The 21,017-nt window shown below is 35.7% G+C and overlaps 4 protein-coding genes across 6 annotated transcripts in view; 1 reads left to right on the forward strand and 3 right to left on the reverse strand.

Moving 5' to 3' along the window:
- The window catches only part of ptdss1a (phosphatidylserine synthase 1a), a 22,342-nt gene extending 18,702 nt beyond the window's left edge, over positions 1–3,640 (reverse strand). Inside the window, exons 1-2 of the mRNA XM_051864500.1 lie at positions 2,890–3,640; positions 1–47 (exon numbers count right to left, since the gene is read on the reverse strand). The exon at positions 1–47 is cut by the window's left edge and continues 45 nt beyond it. Coding sequence (XP_051720460.1) covers positions 1–47; positions 2,890–3,068 — 226 coding nt within the window. The 5' untranslated portion in view covers positions 3,069–3,640. The remainder of the gene's footprint in view (positions 48–2,889) is intronic.
- Positions 3,641–5,994: 2,354 nt separating this feature from the next.
- Positions 5,995–12,567, reverse strand: LOC127497254 (uncharacterized). The gene is made up of 8 exons (XM_051865605.1): positions 12,425–12,567; positions 10,792–10,954; positions 7,109–7,210; positions 6,953–7,009; positions 6,766–6,858; positions 6,650–6,670; positions 6,433–6,558; positions 5,995–6,347 (listed from the first exon to the last, which is right to left on the reverse strand). The coding sequence occupies exons 2-8, from the start codon at positions 10,948–10,950 to the stop codon at positions 6,318–6,320; spliced, it is 588 nt and encodes a 195-aa protein (XP_051721565.1). The 5' UTR covers positions 10,951–10,954; positions 12,425–12,567; the 3' UTR covers positions 5,995–6,317.
- si:ch211-269k10.4 (uncharacterized protein LOC100150242 homolog) lies at positions 12,546–15,658 on the forward strand. Its single transcript, XM_051865606.1, has 6 exons — positions 12,546–12,686; positions 13,046–13,210; positions 13,737–13,856; positions 14,035–14,091; positions 14,162–14,263; positions 14,982–15,658. The coding sequence occupies exons 2-6, from the start codon at positions 13,046–13,048 to the stop codon at positions 15,078–15,080; spliced, it is 543 nt and encodes a 180-aa protein (XP_051721566.1). The 5' UTR covers positions 12,546–12,686; the 3' UTR covers positions 15,081–15,658.
- A 41-nt stretch (positions 15,659–15,699) lies between these two features.
- zgc:158766 (uncharacterized protein LOC100009641 homolog) overlaps positions 15,700–21,017 on the reverse strand; it is a 49,075-nt gene continuing 43,757 nt past the window's right edge. Inside the window, exons 23-24 of one of the 3 annotated variants that reach the window (XM_051865603.1) lie at positions 19,097–19,159; positions 15,700–16,100 (exon numbers count right to left, since the gene is read on the reverse strand). In XM_051865603.1, the coding sequence (XP_051721563.1) occupies positions 19,115–19,159 (45 nt within the window). In that variant the 3' untranslated portion in view covers positions 15,700–16,100; positions 19,097–19,114. Of the gene's footprint in view, positions 16,101–19,096; positions 19,163–21,017 lie in introns of all 3 variants that reach the window. The other 2 variants (XM_051865601.1, XM_051865604.1) reach the window with 2 other exon arrangements.

The following is a 21,017-nucleotide window of genomic DNA, read 5'->3' on the forward strand; positions in this document are numbered from 1 at the left end:
CCAGGATGAGACCCACCCACAGGTTATTGTCAGGGTTTCCATCATCTCTGCAATGGAAACATGTGGTCACACACTCAAATACACCCCGCACAAACAGACCATCTTCCTCTTTCTATTTCACCAGTTTCACATTTTATCACACACATCAAAAAAACAGTAGGTGCGTGCAATCAGACGCATCATGCAATTTCATTTTACTGAACAGTTCAAAAACATAATTTTTTTTTCATTGCCAAATATTTTCCACGTATTCTGCCTGTGCTGAGTTGCAACAAATCCCTTAATGTCATGATGAAATTAAAGTTGTGACAGATCTTTTGTTCCGTATTGTGACATACATCCGTGTGAAAAAAATTCCTGCAAGGCAGGGATTTGGTTCTGTCTGTTTCATTAGATGTTGAGAGGCCAAGTATGGAGGAAGATCTGAATGTGAGATTTCAGGGGCGGGGTTTAAGTGAACTAACAGATTAGAGAAGTGCTGCATCACCAGAGACAAGTCTGATGCTTTCACTGGAAGATCCAGGACTGCGTTCAGCCTCGACAAAATGTTGCAAAACGTTTTTTTTAAACAGAAACGGTGGTGTGTTGAACACCCTATTCTAATGACGCAAAAGTTGCAAATATGGCAGCTGAGAAAGACATTCTTTGTGTTCTTTCTGAAGAATTTTGAGGGCCTGATGAAGTCAGTTTAATACTGCAAAATACACTCGATGTTACAGTCACTGCCCTTGCCGTCGAGAATAAAAGAACACATTTGTAAATGACTTTACTTGGACCCATTGTGCGAGTTGTCTCTTTAATACCGCGTGGTTTATATACATGTTGTTGCTGATTGGGCTGACGTTTTTGACACACCGACCAAACAAGAGAAAACGTATCTCAAACCCCGTTGCACACCATTTCCAGGAAACACGTCGTTCAACCCGGAAACTGTAGCAAAACGCTGTGCACCGGTTTGAGCTTAAACGTGCCCCTGTTCACAGGTCACAAAAAAAAAAAAAAAAATGCATGCATGGATGAATTGTTCACAATAAGATCAATTCATTTCATTCCAACTTTTAGAAAATTCTCAAATACAAGGGTATTCTTGACACGAAAAAGAAATTGCAACTAATTTTACTACCGTATATTTAAAGGGTTAGTTCACCCAAAAATGAAAATTCTGTCATTTATTACTCACCCTCATGCCGTTCCACACCCATAAGACCTTCGTTCATCTTCGGAACGCAAATTAAGATATTTTTGATGAAATCCGATGGCTCAGTGAGGCCTGCATAGCCAGCAATGACATTTCCTCTCTCAAGATCCATTAATGTACTAAAAACATATTTAAATCAGTTCATGTGAGTACAGTGGTTCAATATTAATATTATAAAGCGACGAGAATATTTTTGGTGCGCCAAAAAAAACAAAATAACGACTTATATAGTGATGGCCGATTTCAAAACACTGCTTCATTAAGCTTCAGAGCGTTATGAATCAGCGCGTCGAATCATGATTCGGATCGCATGTCAAACCGCCAAACTGCTGAAATCACGTGACTTTGGCGCTCCGAACCGCTGATTCGACACACTGATTCATAACGCTCCGAAGCTTCCTGACACAGTGTTTTGAAATCAGCCATCACTATATAAGTCATTATTTTGTTTTTTTGGCGCACCAAAAATATTCTCGTTGCTTTATAATATTAATATTGAACCACTGTACTCACATGAACTGATTTAAATATGTTTTTAGTACATTAATGGATCTTGAGAGAGGAAATGTCATTGCTGGCTATGGAGGCCTCACTGAGCCATCGGATTTCAACAAAAATATCTTAATTTGCGTTCCAAGATTAACGAAGGTCTTATGGGTGTGGAACAGCATGAGGGTGAGCAATTAATGACATTATTTTCATTTTTGGGTGAACTAACCCTTTAAGTGAAACGCTACTGTACAAGGTAAAAAAAAACGCAAGACAGAACTTGATTTTACTAATCTCTTTAACTGGATTGTAAAAAGTGAGCATTGCTCACTGGAATGGAGGCAGATGTGCATGCAACAAAATGGCTGAACAAAAAAAAACAAATGCAAATTCACAGATGAATTGTTTACATTAAAGACCAGTAATATGCATTAAGACAATAAAAAATGCCAACTTAATCACCACCATAAAATTCAAATCGACCATCTTATTTTTAATGTAATATTGCAGTATTTATTATAAATAATTAATCTGTGCACATCATTATATTTTTTTAATTCATGTGTCTCGTACTCTTTAAGTACAAAATAACTTCCCCTCCCTCTTGCAGCAACATCTCTTCTCTTCTCTGTTGATGCATTTACTGACATGAGGGCGGGGCAACCTGTCACTCACATGAGACCCACCAATAGCAAACCACACCCATCCAATCAATTCCTTATAAACAAAATCAAGCCCCGCCCTACATTTTTTCTTGTTTGAGAAGCCGTTTCACTCGGATAAAGGTCACAATAGGAAAGAAAAGACTATCGCAACTTCCGTTTCATGTCTGAATATAAGCTATAACTTGAATAGCCAATAGTCTCCTGTTTACATTTGCTACTTGCTTACTTATATAAAATGGTGGTATCGGGGGAGGGACATTGTCTTTCTGGAGAGTATTTCATTGAACAAAAATGTCCCCGAGTGCAGGATGACGTAATCAATATTTTTGTCGGTTTTCCCGGAAGTGAAATGCGCACTTTGATATAAGATCGTTTTAGTCGACTTTAGAAATACACACACGCACATAGGTGACCTCAAAACAACAAACACGCACTAAAAGCCACAAAAGGCAGATTTTGATTGGAAACGACGTGTTGCTATAGTAACATGCTGTTATTGCAACTCTTTGTGTGGCTTTAGGGTTGTGCGTCACTCACCGCGTAAACGCGAAGTACATGAGGCTGAGCACGGTGCATGTCAGCAGGGTGATTGTGTGCGGCTTGTAGAAGAACTCGATGGTGATGTCCTCCACCTGCTGTTCGTTGATCATGCGGAAATGCATTCTGTAATTCACATCATCTTTACTGAGAGTCCGAGAGCCGAACTTTGAAGCCATGCACGAGAGATCAGCAGATCGGCGTCTTTCCTCTCTGTCCTGGATTCACCTTTGATTACCGTGATGTTAGCAGCTCTCTCTCCCTCTCTGGCGTCTGCTGCAAGAATGCAACCCGGATGACGGCCATGCATGTGTGCTCTCCGGCTCTGCACGCGTCAAATGCATGTACTCAGTCAGCTGCTCAGAGAGAGCGATGCATGCACGAAACAGAAAGATGGCAGACACTTTAGGTGAAAACAGAAAATTCCGTGTATTTTCATTGGTGTGCATGCAGCGCCAGGAGTACAGCCGCTATGGCAAGCCAGATGGGCCAAACGTTCGAGTTTCTCACGCGCTCAAGGTCACTCTGTTGAGTGTCACTGTCACACACGTGTGTGTTTTGCATTTACACGCAAACATTGGAAAACGAGGCGTTTCCTTTTTTCATAAGTTATTTAAAGTGGCCCCAAAAAGTGGATACTTAAAGAATTAAGAGTTTTATACATAAAAACAGCATTGTTTTGAAAAATATCATTAAAATGATATCCAGTTTAATTCTGCATGAAATGGGTTTCTCCAACATATTGTTTTATCTTTCTGTCAAATATTTTGCTTGTAAGTGTGTTTTTGAGCTTTCTTTACAATAAATAATTTGATATTTGTATGTAATCAGTGTTGGGTGTAATTCATTAAGTAATTACTGTAATTGAATTACTTCTCACTTGAAAAAGTAAGGGATTACTCTTAATTTGTCTGCAATTGAATTATAGTTACTTCTGATGCAATTGCATTAAATATGTATTGACTATAGAACAATTCTATATAAAACAATAGTGGATTTAACGTTTATCAGAATTGAATGTTAAAAAAATGTATGTTTTTAATGTAAACTTCTCCCTTTGAATACTTTGGTCGATTCAAGAATAATTTGTGTAATTTTATATTATCTATTTGAAATAATTAAAAGTGTTTTACACCGTTTTCAACTAAAAATGTAAAACTTTTTATGCATTTTGGCCGTTCATTTACACGACAATGGCGTTTTGGGGTCCTGAAAACACAAACTTTTGAAAACAGGTTTAAAAGTGCAAGTTTTTGAAAACTATACCATTATTGTCTCCGTGTAAACAACAAAAACACAAATTTCTGAAAATGGTGACGTCATGCTCATGCGTATTACGTGTTGAGTCTATAGGCACATAGTGTTTCTTTACAAAGTGACATCGCCAACTACTGGCCTGGCAGCAGAATACAGCATTTTTAGCTGTTTTCAAAGATCTGTGTAAACGGGGATCATTTTGACAAAGTTGTCGTCTGTACATGAAAAACACAAAAGAAAAACTATCATTTTTAGTACATCGTTGTCGTGTAAACATACCCTTAGAAAGTAATTAGTAATAAGTAATGCAATACTACTAATACTAATAGTATTTACTTTTTTACTAAAAATACTTACTCAACACTGTAATGCAATGGCATTCAGACATTAAAGGGGACCTATTATGCCCCTTTTACAAGATGTAATATAAGTCTCTGGTGTCCCCAGAATGTGTCTGTGAAGTTTCAGCTCAAAATACCCCACAGATCATTTATTATAGCTTGTCAAATTTGCCCCTATTTGGGTGTGAGCAAAAACATGCCGCTTTTGTGTGTGTCACTTTAAATGCAAATGAGCTGCTGCTCCCGGCCCCCTTTCCAGAAGAGGGTGGAGCTTTAACAGCTCGCGCTTCGGTTGCTCAACAACAACAAAGCTGGAGAATCTCACGCAGCCAAAATGAGGATTGTCAGTAACGGTGTTCAGCCTTACATTGTTCAAACCGGAGTCGACACTGATGGAGAGACTCAGGAAGAAGTTACAACTTTTAGAATGAAACTGGACGTTTCTGAATGGTTAGTGGATAAATTTATGTAGTTGCTGTGGAATTGATTCAACTCATCGACTAGTATGTGCCGTCATGTTAATCTTTTGTGCAAATCCAGTGTTGAGTCGGCCCTCGTTTGTGAAGCAGTCCGGTGTAAAATGACAGCATGATAACACTCTACCAAAAAAACAACTCTTCCTCTTCTCTAAAGCAGCCCAACATGGCCTCACGACCTGTAAATTTTAGGGTTAGTAATGTCACAAACCCGGGAAGAAGCTCATTGTAGTCCCTACCAGTCATTTGTTGTACTCCTTAAAAAGTGATTTCTGTAAAAGAAAATATCTCCCTTTGCATTGAACTTTGAAGTTAAAAAAGTGAAATCATAATCAAGGACCCCTTTAAGTGTAACTGAAGTGTCCAAGTGCTTTTTGAGGTCATTGTAGCTGTTTATGTTTGATATTGGTGAGATGTTTTTTAGGTGTGAGTTATATTTGATGTAGAATAAAATTCTGCAAACCACTAGACGACTAAAAGATGTTATGTAGGCGTGATCAAGCAGTTAACAGGGCTGATGCACAATGGTTTTTACATTACATCCTCACCATGAAAAATAATACAAATAGCCTCAACACCAAATATTTTTAACTACTGTACTTTTCATGATGTTTGAAGATTATTTTGCATTAGAATCTGTTGTGGTTGGTTTTCATATTTTAACGCCCCCTGAACATCACACATCTTCATGGTCAGCAGTGGCAGAAGCTGTGGTTTAACTCACAACTCACAAACATGAAACAAAGCAGCAAATGTCTTTCACAGCCCGATGTTCAGTGATCTTGTAATGAAACCCTACTTTCTTGTAAGGTTAATATGATGATTTTTAACTAATATTTATTATTAAAACAACAAAAATAATATATTTTGCAAATAAAACTAAATGATCCTAAAAAAAACTCCATATTTAATATAAATAAAAATAAGTAAAATATATTCCATACAATATATATGTGTATGTGTGTGTCTGTGTATGTGTTTTAAATGCAGTAGCTTGATTGATTATTATCCAGTACTACACAAACAGATGATGAGAGGTTCAAAAACAGCACTTTAATAGTGAGCACATAGAAAACTAATCAAGCGTATCATGGTATATTTACATGAATTCATTTGGCAAACACTTCCAAAAGCGATTTACATTGCATTCAGGATAAACATTTGAGCTATTCACACGCTCTCTGGGAATCAAACCCATGATGTTGACATTGCAGCACAACGCTCTACCAGCTGAGCTCCAGACAAAAAGGCATCAAACAAACATCTATATATACATTAAAGTTCAACCTGTAACGTCCTACAGAGAAATCGACTGAGATTTGTCCTCTCAAGGTGCTTCGATCTCACTGTCCAATCAAACGTCTTGCTTGATAGTGATCAAGGGCTGTATTGAAATGAAGAAAAATAAAAGAGCTTACAACGTGTTTGATAGTTCAGCATGTTTTGTTGATTACAAAATGAAAACTTACCAGGGTGTTGAAATGAGGTCTGCATATGGCTTTACTCTCCCAGTAGATCAGAATCAGAGCCAGAATCAACTCGAACCCACACAACACGCAGATTACCACCCTCAGCCCAACAAACATACTATGGAGCTAAGGAATAATAATAAATGAATAAATTAATGTGCAAATGATAATTAACATCAGTTCAAAACATGTTTGCTACATGAGCACATAACGGTACCTTTGAAATGTCATCTCCATACTGTAAAATAAAGTAAATCAATGAGATATATGCACAGCACTGCAATTCTGGCTTCTGTAAGTTATACAGTATATAGGTGAAGAATGACAAATTACCTGTTTTGGTCCAATATCTACTAACAGGCAGAGAGCTATAGCTGCGATGGACCAGAAAAGGCTGATAATGTTGAATATGAAGGACAGTTTCACCTTTCAGAACAAGAACAAGTAGATAAATGATTTAATTCAGTTTCCATCATGATAAAAAAGAGTTATGAACAATATTTGTCCTGTGATCACCTACCACGGGCATGATCGGAGACCTTCCAGCTGCAAATGTCAGAATGCCACTTGCAATGAACTAAATAAAAGAGACTGTGTGAGAGATGTGTGTGTTTACATGAATACAACTTAAACATCAAAAATGAGCTGTGATAAATAGAGCGATCGCTGTTCTCACCAGGGCACAAGGTAGGGTGTAGATTAAATGAGATGGATGGTCTTCAAAAGCAACGAGGCTGCCGATGCAAATGACAAACGCTCCGATGCTGAGCTGAGCCGCCTGAAATATCAACAACATTCACATACAGTCAAAAAACTCATAAAAATAGTCGGAGATCACATTGAACATCTGGAGTTTTCCAAATTTTTTACTTATAAAGCAGATATTAATGCCTTATTCTGCATGAACATATTCTACAGTGCATTCCCTAATCCTACCCTATACCTAATATTAAAGAACCCCTGTGGTGAAAATCTAATTTTTAATGTTGTTTATATGGCTATGTGGTGTTTTTAATGTGCATTTAAAGGAACACTCCACTTTTTTTGAGAATAGGCTCATTTTCCAACTCCCCTAGAGTTAAACAGTTGAGTTTTACCTTTTTCAAATCCATTCAGCCGATCTCCGGGTCTGACGGTACCACTTTTAGCATAGCTTAGCATACTTCATTGAATCTGATTAGACCGTTAGCATCTCGCTCAAAAATGACCAAAGAGTTTCGATATTTTTCCTATTTAAAACTTGACTCTTCTGTAGTTACATCGTGTACTAAGACCGACGGAAAATGAAAAGTTGCGATTTTCTAGGCCAATATGACTAGGAACTATACTCTCATTCTGGCGTAATAATCAAGGAACTTTGCTGTCGTACCATGGCTGTAGCAGGAGCAAGATATTACGCAGCGTCTCTCACAAATGTCTCCATGGTTGCAAGGCACACTCCCTGTGCAAGCAGGGGGTCACAGGCGCTGGGTAATATCATTGCGCCTGCTGCAGCCATGGTACGGCAGCAAAGTTCCTTGATTATTACGCCAGAATGAGAGTATAGTTCCTAGCCATATCGACCTAGAAAATTGCAACTTTTCATTTTCCGTCGGTCTTAGTACACGATGTAACTACAGAAGAGTCAAGTTTTAAATAGGAAAAATATTGAAACTCTTTGGTCATTTTTTAAGGAGATGCTAACGGTCTAATCAGATTCAATGAACTATGCTAAGCTATGCTAAAAGTGGCACCGCCAGACCCAGAGATCGGCTGAATGGATTTGAAAAAGGTAAAACTCAACTGTTTAACTCTAGGGGAGTTGGAAAATGAGCCTATTTTCAAAAAAAGTGGAGTGTTCCTTTAAGACAAACCATGTGCAAATTCATATGTCAACACCATTGCTGAGTATTTTCTTCTTAAAACTGCAGTGAAAAAAGACACGGTTTGAAATAGCTGGTGTCTGTGACGTCACAAACTACCTTGTAACAAATCTTGTCAACGTGCTGGCGGGTTTAGCATATCATTGACAGTGAACTAGCAGGAGAGTCTCGAGAGAAGCCAGGTTATCTCAGTATATTTTTCTGTTGATACGAAAAATCATGTAGATTTAGCAATGCTATGATGCTGCGATGCTATGATGCACTATATGCCTTTCTCCACTGACGTTCTGAGTCAAAGCGTTTGTAAGGATACTGATTGTTAGAAGGCAGCTGTCTGACTCTGAGACATAGTTTGTGTAACATTAGCAACACATTATTAGCTGTCTGATAACGTAGTCAAGCAAAAGGCTAATCATATTAATTACCGTTATATGTCTAATGTTGTAAAGAGCGGTACTATTGTGCAGCGTTTACCTCAGTAAGTTGACCGAGTGGACCTCTGAGCTCATGCTAGAGAGTGTGGGCGGGGCTGATTTGCATATTCATTGATCCGGGTATATTAAATGAGCCAAGGGTGTAGAGTTACATTCAAGCTATTTTAAGGCATGAAGAAAATTTTTTCACAGGAAAATAAAACGTTTAAATATGTCATTTTGGTGATCACAGATGAGTTTTAAGGGATAAAATTATTGACTACAGGGGGACTTTAACAACTACTAACTATTAATAAGCAGTAATTAGGAGCTTATTGAGGCAAAAGTCAAAGTTAATAGTTAGTAGGGCTGGACGATTAATCGAAAAGTAATCGAAACTGACAAAATTTTCCCATGTCGGTTATTTTGGTTATTTCGCAGAGTCAACACACACACACACACACAGCGCGCAAGCGGCGAGCGTCGAAGTGAGATCACTTTCACTTGCGTCTTCACTAAACTTTGTCAATTGTATGTGTTTTAAGGCTTGCCAGTTTAAACATTCAAGCGATTTTAGACAAATGGATGTGTATTATTATATTGAGCTACTTTGCATTGTGGCACACGAACACTCATACAGACAGTAGCTGCACATCACGTGAAGATCGCGCGCACAGAAAGGAGCGCAGAAACTCGTCGTTAACGCTGTCCTGTGATTTATCACTAAAGTAGCTTACAAACTCAAAAGTTAAAGCATATATTTTTCTACTTTTGATGTAACTACTTACAACCCACAGCTTCACAATTAATAGAGAGACGGTATGATGAATTCACACACGCAATCGCTCTCTCATTAATGCGTTCAAATAAATGTACTGGTACTGTGCTAATTTATCTCTATCTGATTTAAATCTGTAAGAAAAATGATCCCACCTTTAATAGTCAAGCATATTTACAGTACAAACCTTGTCAGTGAACTATGAAGGCAAACAACAAAAAATTGTTTATTAATCGTAATCGAGTTAAAATGTTCAATTAATCGAGATTTTAATTTTAGGTCATATCGTCCAGCCCTAATAGTTAGTTAATAGTGAGAACTGGACCTTAAACTAAAGTGTGACCAAAGGATGTAGAAAAAAATATTTTAGATTCTAGGTGACTAATGAAATGTAAGTAAATGAGTGTCATTGATCATGTGACTCTTTGTACAGAAGCTCTTCAAATCATCTCAAATCATGCTAGAAAACATAATCATCAGGTTTTGTTCATGCAGCTCCAGTAAAAGAGAAACGCACCAAATACTGAGATGTTCTCATATTTTTAACTCCAATTCTTAGAAGCGGAAGTCATCATAGTTGGATAAACTTTTATAGCAGTGAATGAGAGACTTCGATAAATATTTTTTTTGTGTGCATTTCCATTTGCACAAATAGCAAAAGAAAAACTCCACAATAGTGTTTTCATAACTTTAAAAAGAGGAAAAAAAATAGAGAGCGATTGATAACGGCAGTCAGAAGAGAGAAAGATCACTCTCACAGCCGCTGTATTAGAAACACCCTCACAGCAGCGTTGATGCAACAGTAATATAATACTAAGTATAGAGTTATAAATGTACATACATTTTTCAAAAAAAAAAAAAAAACTTAGCAAGATTTACCATACTGTCTGTGAAAAGGGTCTATCATGTGTGATGAAAATGCATTAAATTGAAATGGAAAGAAGCATTTCCACTGGTGTTCTCAGATCTTTGGTCCACACTGTGTATATACAAATGGATATATTATAATATATTATAGTATATAGTGAATGTATCTTTGATGGAAAACTTTTGACACATAAATGTTTATCTGTTGAAATCAGGGTCACAAATCAACCAAAAATACCACTGAAACTGACTAAATACCCCAGATAATTAACATGTGCAGTAAAAAACCCTGTAGTGAATTCCTGTTTATGTACCATCTGATGTATTTTAAGATAATCTCTTCTGTCTAGTGCCTCTGCAACTACTGAACTAAAACAAAACTAAAAGTCCAACATATAAAACAAAATACACTGTGATGGTTTTAAATCTTGGTACGTACCCCGAGTTCCTTTGGTCGCCCTCTGAGAAAAACCTTGTAAGAATCTTTGAAGACGCAGGTGAATTTCTCGGGCATCAGCTGCCCCTCTCTCATGTTCCTGATGCTTCCCAGAGGAATGCTGATGACCATACAGTCATCCGGCTTAAACGTGTACCGCATTTGTCTGTCATTTGAAAAGAAGAGAAATATTGCTATCTCACACAATGGATCAAAAACATTCAGCAGCTCAAATGTGAACAGAAGGAGAGACTGGCAGAGGGTCTAAGCACTATTTCACTGCTAAACATGATTTTATTGAATCAGTATTGTTGTGGAAGTCTTTTTCTTGAATCTCTCAAAGTCAGATGCCTGTTATCAACAGTGAGCGTATGTCTAGACACTTCTCAAAGTTCCTCACTTGTTTGCCACAATTAATTATCAAACCTTCTGACTTCTTTTAATGGCGGGATCCTGTCTTTTTGTTTTTTAAAGAACATTTAATCCAAGGCAGTGTACATCACATGTAATCAGAACAAATCAATTTGGTTAATAATTGTAGCATTCAGTGTTTGCTAAACGCCTCCTTCATTATGTAGCGCCATTCTGTAAGGTAAGATATACAGTATGTACGGCTTTCAAGGTTTTCCATAACATGTTACGTAGGCATGTGGCCTTCTTCTACAGTTTTCCTGGCTTACGTAATGCCCAGGCTACTCTACAAGTACCTTTTATATATTTAATAAAAATATACTATAGTATTTTTGTCTTGTATTCCAGTACAAACATCTAAACGTTCTTAAATCAAGATATATTTGCTTGAGAAGCAAAACGACATGGTCTTTGTTTTCTGAAAAAATGATCAAAATGAAGTGTTTATGCTTTAAACAACAAATATCTGTCAATGGAATAAGAAAAATATTCAACAAGATTATTTTTCACACCCAGTACGCCTATTCTCGTTTGAAGCAAAAACTCATTTTGCTTCTCAAGTAAATGTTTCTTGATTTAAGAATGTTTAGATATTTGTACTGGAGAACAAGACAGAAATAGAGGAAGAAAAGCATGTTTTGCAGTGTAATAAAACATAAGAAAGGTTAATCATATATCATAAATGAATGATAAAAATAGTCAGAGCAGACAAATGTGCATTAGTTTGGATAAAAATACATTTGAAATCCACACATCTAGTCATGAACTATAAAATGTAGTAATTTTATCCAATAAAAAAGTATTTTGCCTCAAGCGACCCCGAACTAACCCACACTTTACAGAATGCCCAGAGTGCGACAGTTTCAAACGTGTTTACAGGAAGTTCGAGGTAAAATGTGCAACTTATAATAAATGGAAAGAGATTCAGTTTTCTGAAAGATAATAAAATACAAATGGCACATCAACAAATTATACGCTGTATATAGTGGTAACCTGGAGTTGTTGCATTAAAGAGCTATTTTATACCCTTAAATTTAGTTTTGTTGGTGTAACCTAATATATTAAAGTTGATTCAGTTGTTAAATAACAATTAATTTATGTAGATGTTACCACATTTTTAGGCTACCATTTTGTTGCTGCATCTCTCTGACTCTCACTTTATTAATCTAGAACAGGGTTTGTATTTCAGGTAAAGAGTCTTTTAGTTCTAAATAAATGGTCTTACCAGCTGGAGAATAAAGTGTGTGAAGTCTAGATGAAGTTTCTGCAGGCTTGTCTGCTCTGATAGCAGAAGTTCCTTTGAGAAACAGACCTGAACTGCTCACATCATCACTTCTCACATCACAGTTCCTTTTTTTTTTTTTCTTTCTTTGACCAACCGCATGAGAGTGGCTTATTGGGTATCAAAAAAAAAAAAAAAAAAAAAACACTAAAGTGACACACGATGATCTTTTCTCCACTATAATACGGAAGACAGACTCAGCTCGGTAAGACGAACTTATGTAGCTTTGCATTTTTATATAACTTAATGAATATATGCAAAAGAGGTATTATATTTACAAAAATTAACATTTAAAACGGTTGTGGTAAGGATGAATATTGGAGCATTACTAGCAGAGATGCATTTATGATTGTTAATAAGGGTTTCATGCATCTTCACAAAACAGACATGATCAATAATGTTATTTAATGTCACTTCTATTCATTTCATATTTGTTTTATTTGCTATATATATATATAAATAAATATGTGTGTGTGTGTGTGTGTGTATATATATATATATATATATTCAAGTGGGGAAATGAAGGCTGTTCTGTTAATTTAAGTGTTTATTTTCATGCAAAAGATGGCCAGAGCAGATATCGCGATGGATATTCGGCACGAGGACTCAGCAGCAGGAGGGCGCGGTGATGAAGGCCCTCTCATCAAGTACTACCGCGCCAGTGAAGCGCTGCCCGGCGCAGTGCCTGTCCTGCACGGCCTCCTCAGGAAGGGACCCGCCACCTGCGCGGTAACACAAACCACCATTTTCTGACGGCTATGAGCTCTTCATTTACACCATTTACTGACGTTTAGTTCAGCTCTTGTGAAATAAAACATGGATGGAAATGTTTGTCAAAACAGTCAGTCAGACACTTTATATATAGGCTAGGCTATATCGAACCTTTTATATTATGGATTTAGTTTTAATTAATCAATTTTGTTTTAATAATTTATTTTAATTCACTTTCATGAATTAAACAGCTCGTAAACATACTTTAGCAGTAAAAAAAAAAAAGTATTATGAAAGCATGCATTAATTTCTCCTTATATAGAATTTTTTTAACACTGAGTCAAGAATATCTCGCTATATATTTTTGCTTAGGCCTATATCTAGCTATATAACCCCACTGAGCCAAGAGTGTGTGTTTTTTTTAATAAAATTAATGATTAAATAAAATGCACAAAGTGAGTACAGTTGAAGGCCTTGACAAGTTTAGACTGTAAATCTAGCTTTACAGTCAGAAATGTTTATTTTTACTGTTGTCCTGCTGTAGGCCGTGCAGACGTCCAGTGGGATCCTCAGTTTTGGAATAGGGGTCGTATTTGCAGCATCATTCGGGATAAATAACAGTCTTCTGACCTTATTCCGAGTGCCAATCATTACTGGAATAATGGTGAGCTTCATTTGATTCTGCTTCAAATGTTCAAATGTTTCATTGTGCAGTACATGCATGAATGTTCATAATAAAATATTGCATTTTAGACTTTGACACACATTTGCAAATACTACAGAAGATATCGATAATGTTAATCATTTGAAACAATAAAATGATGTTTCCTTTCGTCTTCCAGTTTGTCGTGGCTGGAATCTTGTCTAATCTTCTGTACAAAAGCCCCGGGCTTCTACAGGTTAGTGTGTGCATTTAATAAACACAGTCTATGGAAATTACAAGCATTAAACAATTTTTTTTTTCTCCAGACTTGCTTCAGTGCCAACATTGTGTGTCTGGTGGTGTCTGGGATCGGAGTGATTCTTCTGGCTGTTGATCTTAAGCCAGGTGGAAATCAAATCGAGCACAAGGTAGAATTAATAATTCAAAACAATTCCTGCGCTGTTGTTATGAACATTTCTGCTTCACATTTAGTCTTTCATCTAGTTTTATTAAATGCATAAAACATGTTTTCAAATGGATACATACTGTATGTCAACATTTATGATTATTTAAAGTTAAAATGTACCAAATAAAGACTGTGGGGCCTAGTGTGAATCTCACGAAAACACAACCAGGTCAAAATTTAAAGGCGAGAAAAAATATATTTTTTGTAATCAAAAAACATTATAAATAAAACTTTTAGAATATAATAAAAATAAATAAAATATTTTGCGCAAAAAAAATTAGAATTCTTTGCATTGTGACATTATTTTCATGACATAAAAATGACTGCAATATAGTGGGTAGTTTTTATTAGTATAAATACACCTAAAAATGTACTTTTATGTAACAACTCTTTATTGCATTACAGTGAGAGTTTGTGTGCTTAAAATCTCATGAAAATCTTAAAAAAAAAAAAAAGGCTTTATGCAAAATACAATTTCTTATTTCTTTCGATTTTGAGGTCAAATGCGGCTTGAACATGTTCTTTACAGGCCTCGTGAAGTTATTCCTGTAAAATGAAAAAGAATTGATCGATCCAGGTTGACAGAAAAATGTTCAAACAGGACATTTTTGATGGTTTATTCATCTGAAAGGACGCTTGACTGTTGTCAGATGTGATCAGCATGTGTTTGCATCCTGCAGATGGAGGTGCTGGTGCTGTGCGTGACTCTGATGGACATGATCATCGCTGCAGTGCTGATTTACTGGTTTTACAGAGAGAAACGTGACCATAAGAAGTGACGGCACCTTCTTCTGCTCATTCAAACATCTGGATGGATGTGTTTGCAATATTTAGCTCTGTGGCGTTTGAGCTCATCATTTCTCAGAAGGTTTAGCAACAATAATAGAATTCAAGAACTAAAAAAAGGAGAACTTACCACAACCAAATTCTCTTCCCTCATGATGCCTTTCCTGAGATTCAATCGTGGGAGTCTCAAAAATAAACTGTAGAGTGACTGAAGGGAACCAGAGGTGGAGCGTATCAGTGACGAACACATGCCAAATGTGGATGATTTGACCTTTAATGGGACTTGTTAGTAAATTCCAGCAAAATACAACAGTTCTTGGGTTTTTTCAGCATGAATGAAGAGCTAAAGCAGTGACGCTACTTCTCACCCTCATTACTGCTGCTTGCAGCTTTATTTGTTTAGTGTTTGAGCGTTTTATTACCTGTGTAGCTGCATATTATTTGTCTGTACATATTTTCACATTTATACATTGAATTAATGTAATTCAAAAAAGAGTTATTTCTGTATCTGTTACATATGATTTTGAGTTAATAAAACACCATCTTAATAAAATACAGAATTTAAAACCGATTTTATTTTTTATTTTGAAAGTAAAAAGATGGACTCGATCCTTAATAAAAATGCAATCCTCAGTGGATTTTATTAGTAGTGCATGCCAGTAATCTCATCTATTTAAAGACACTTTGTACAGATCAGTCAAATGTGGAGTGGTGAAGTCACAAGTCTCTGTTGTGCTGATGAAATCATGTTTCTTAAAGTGAAAAACATAAAAATAAAACGCCTTATAATAATTTACATCCGTCATCTCGTCGCCCCGGTCCAATAACGTACCAGCGCTGGTGAGGTGTTTTATTCATACTCATCAGCGAGGCTCTGGACGATTTTCAGAAACTATGAAAAGTCTCAGTGCATATGAGCGCCGTCTGTCCGAACACGTCTCGTGATCCGCGGCGTCCAACGTTCACAGTCCAACAGCAGTCTTCCCCGTCACTCCGTCTCAGTGGATTCACAGCTTTGAAAAGACAAAAGAAAACAGGTTATTAGAAACGTGTGAGTCGCTGCTAAGAGTTTGTTAGGGGCCGTTCACACTGACAGCGATGGTGTGTACTATTGGTTGATATATCATAACAACAATATCAAAATATGGCTTATTCAGGCCTGGGACCAGCTTTCTGTATACAACTTTTGTAACAATTTTGTAATTTCAGGTTTAACAAAAGAGGCAGGTTTGAAAGGGACTATTAGTAATAACTCTTCTATACTATTTTTAGAAGCATAAAAAAAAACAAAATTTCTATTTAGCTTCCTGCTTATTTTATAAAATACTGTCACAAATTTCAAAATTACTCCCACATATTAGTAGAGATGCACCGATGCTACATTTCTCCACCGATAGCTGATTATTCAGAGTGATATCTGCCGATAACGATACCGATAGTTTGGGGTTTCTGTTAAATTATTGATAATCATTATAAATCATTATATTTTAAATTATTCTATTTTGAAAGAAATGCAAATAAAAATGTTATTCTCTCCATTTCATCAACTTGTTTCAGAGTAACTGGTATCAGTTATAAACGAACATATTAACACATGTTAACTAAATTCTGAAGATTAAATTCATATTTCTTAACTTTCTGAATGTTATTAATTCATATAATTAGTATTAATATTGAACATCAAACTGATTTCTTAGCATTTCCTGCTGATAGCTGATAGTGTGGAAATTTGCTTTTATCAGCCGATACATATTGGTCGATATATCAGTGCATCTGTAATTATTAACATTATAAATGTATGAATAATTAAGTTCTTTTATATCTGCTGGAGGCAAGGATTAAAACAGCTCAAAGAACAAAACCCAAAAATTGACTTTTTTTGTTGTTGTTGCTGAATGTAATTTTTTTGTTGTTGTTGCTGAATGTAATGAACCCAGGTTTAACCCAATAACCCAGGTTGGGTTAAAAATGGACAAACCCAGTGGTTGGGTTAAATGTTTGCCCAACCTGCTGGGCAGTTTTATTTAACCCAACTATTGTTTAAAAATGACTGTATTGCTCGCTTAAAATAAACCCAAAATAGGTTGGGTCAAACAACCCAAATGCTAGGTTTGTCCATTTTTAACCCAGCTTTTTTTTGTGTGTGTAAAATGGTTTATAACTGGTTTATTTTGCTCAGAATATTTTTTCATGAAACAAATAACAACACACTAGCAAATAAAATAATTTTATTTATACAATTTATTAATATGTAATCATTTTATTTCAAATGGATGAGGAAAATAAAGCAGGTTGAATCCAAAACAAGCGGATTTCTGACACCAAGTGGCCAAAAAGCATGATCTCCCTCAAAATCTGGAGGGGAACTGAACATCGCACCAGTTTTGTGAAGGTTGTTTGGTGCGGGGCCAGGACTGGGCTTAATATGATAGCCAATATTAACTGAATTAATTGAATATATGCGCTAGCAGTGTGAAGCATGGCACTCTGTTCATTTATATGCATACATGCATTTTACATTGTACAGTTGCATTATTTTATTATTTTTTTTTTTTTAAATAAATATTTTTATATAAATAATTATATAAAATATTCATTGCAATATATTTCTTTTTTGTTTTTATATTAATTATTCATAATTATAGATTTATATTTTATTATTATATTTTAATATTTGTATTTAATAATAATCACAATAAACTCATTATTTTATAGGCATATTGAATAGAGATTTTGGTAACACTTTATTTTAGGGTCTTTTAACTAGTTGCTTATTAGCATGCACATTACTAGAATATTGGCTATTTATTAGTACTTATTAAGCACATATTGATACCTCATTCTGCATGACCTTATTCTACATTCTTAATCCTACCCAATACCTAAACTTAACAACTACCTTACTAACTATTAATAAGCAGTAAATTAGGAGTTTATTGATGAAAAAAGTCGTAGTTAATAGTTTATATGTGTTCCCTATACTGAAGTGTTACCAAGATTTTTTTTTTAAATTCTGTTCACTTTATATTTTTGGTTCGCACTCAAATACATCTTCAGAGCAAAAAGTCATTTTTCAGCTTTTTGAGATGATTTTTATTTTGCAGATGCCAACAACTCCCAAACAAAATCACCTCATTCATTCTAGAATGATTAAAAATTCCTGTATTTTCCATATCACAGCATCACACAAAATATAATTTTTTAATGTAATTGTTTTTTACAATAATGTGCAACCATAGTTTCTGCTAGTGACAATTACAAACTGTATTGGAATGTCACTTGATGCGTCGTCAAATATCACTCTCATGCTTCACACATTGCCTACTGCCACTGAAAATCAATGACTTTCTGTCGCTTTGATGCTGCAAACCGCTGTCAGTGTGAACGCACCTTTGTTCAAATGCGTGGAAGAGAATCTTGCAGCTCATTCGGCAGGCATGTTTTCACATTTATTGACCTGTGTATTTAACAATTCAATTTTTTTGTCATTCTTCATCAAAAGAGATTTCTCGTGCATTATTGCTTTAGACGCAATAAAACACACAAACAGGACTCGACACCACAGAATCTTAAACATGCATTTCAGTGCATGTGCATCGCAGGAGAACAAACAGTTATTTTCAACATAAAGTGCATGCAGATGTTCTGTCGATCACCAGACAATAACGTCAACTCGTTCCTCAGTGAACGTCAGCAATGCAAAACCGAAAGATCATCCAGTAGTTTCAACCTTAAAAGCTTGATAAAACACACTTCACATGCTTCTAATCGCTCTGCTCGTCTTTCCTGCATTACTGTAAATGTGTTTGAACACACTGAGGGACTGTCTGCAGTAGCAGTACATGCACATTAAGTTCAAAATAACCTGGATTAACTGTTGAAGCCCAGCACACACATGCAGCTCAACACACTGACATCAAGCAAAGGGGATCTCTGACGCAGCGGCAGTCTCATGCGTTAATGGGGAACAGGCATCAGGGATCACACAGACTTCAGACTAGTTACTTACTGATCTAAACCGTTTGATTCAGACAAGAGTCGAGAGGCCTAACGGGCAATGAGAGGTCTTGCTCTGCTAAAACAAACACGTCACATAAAATTAGAGGAATAAAAGTTTACAAACTGAGTGTTGAGGCTTTGTGTGAATCTCTAAGCATGAGCAATAGTAATAGTGATGCTTGACACCAGTAAAGGAGGATCTTTGACATTGTTTTACCTCATCTAGAACTAAAATAATACTATTTTTTGTCTTGGTTGATATTTTGACACATAGTTTATAAAAGTAAGCATATGTCATGTGAATCAGTTAATATTATTATTTTACCAATAACAGTATATTTCAATTTGATATTTGATAAAAATTCAAATATTTTTCCTTAAAAAAAAAAAAAAAAAATGTCCATTGATGTACTTTTGAAATAAAAATATTGACTAATATAATTTAAAGCAGGACATTTATAGTGAAAGAGGACTGACAACAATCACATAAAGGCAATTCTTCCCCTTTCAATAAACATACATACGTAAGTCTGGATACCAATTCCACATTTTGTATATAAGTTTGTTCATTTCTATTCTCAAAACAAGAACAACAGTTAGGTCTTTCATTTAGAACTGGATTCACTTCATATATCATTTTCAATGTCACTGGATTCACTTCCACTCTTGCCACTTTTTTAGAAATATACATTAACATTTTAGTATGGGGAACACATATTCACTATTAACTATAACTTTTTCCTCAATTAACTCCTTACTGCTTATTAATAGCTAGTAAGGTAGTTGTTACGTTTAAGACAGGATTAAGGGATGTAGAATATAGTCATGTAGAAAAAGGCATTAAAGGGTTAGTTCACCCAAAAATGAAATTTCTGTCATTGATTACTCACCCTCATGTCGTTCCACACCCATAAGAACCTTCATACATCTTCGGGACACAAATTAAGGTATTTTTGATGAAATCCGATGCCTCAATTTACACTTTCAATGCCCAGAAAGCTACTAAAGACACATTTAAAACAGTTCATGTGACTACAGTGGTTCAACCTTAATGTTATGAAGTGACGAGAATACTTTTTGTGCGCCAAAAAAACAAAATAACATCTTTATTCAATAATTTCTAGTGATGGGCGATTTCAAAACACTGCTTCATGAAGCTTTACGAATCTTTTGTTTCGAATCAGTGGTTCGGAGCGCGTATCAAACTGCCAAAGTCACGTGATTTCAGTAAACGAGGCTTCGTTACATCATAAGTGTTTCGAAGTGTTTCAAAATTTCAGTGGTTCACCACTGGGGGGGCGATGATCTCTGTGAACCCATGAATCAAGTCTATAGGTTTTACCTGATCTCTGATCAGTTTCATACATTTGTAGACGTTTTAACTAGACGTTAGTAGGCCTATAATTAAAAAGAATAATAGTAGTTAATAGTCTCTTATTGGTTCAGCTAAACAGGCCAATAAGAGACTATTAACTACTATTATTCTTTCATTTACTGAAATCACGTGACTTTGGCAGTTTGATACACACTCTGAACCACTGAGTCGAAACAAAAGATTCGTAAAGCTTCATGAAGCAGTGTTTTGAAATCACCCATCACTAGATATTGTGGAATAAAGTCGTTATTTAGTTTTTTTGGCGCACAAAAAGTAGTCACATGAACTGTTTTAAATATGTCTTTAGTATCTTTCTCAGCATCTGAAAGTGTTAATTATCTTGCTGTCAATGTAGGCCTCACTGAGCCATCAGATTTTATCAACAATATCTTAGTTTGTGTTCTGAAGATGAACGAAGGTCTTACGGGTTTGGAACGACATGAGGGTGAGTAATTAATTACAGAAATTTAATTTTTGGGTGAACTAACCCTTTAATATGTGCTTTATAAGTACTAATAACAGCCAATATGCAGGCTAATAATCAACTAGTTAAATA

Source organism: Ctenopharyngodon idella, chromosome 16, assembly GCF_019924925.1.
Source record: "Ctenopharyngodon idella isolate HZGC_01 chromosome 16, HZGC01, whole genome shotgun sequence".
Lineage (NCBI taxonomy): Eukaryota > Metazoa > Chordata > Actinopteri > Cypriniformes > Xenocyprididae > Ctenopharyngodon > Ctenopharyngodon idella.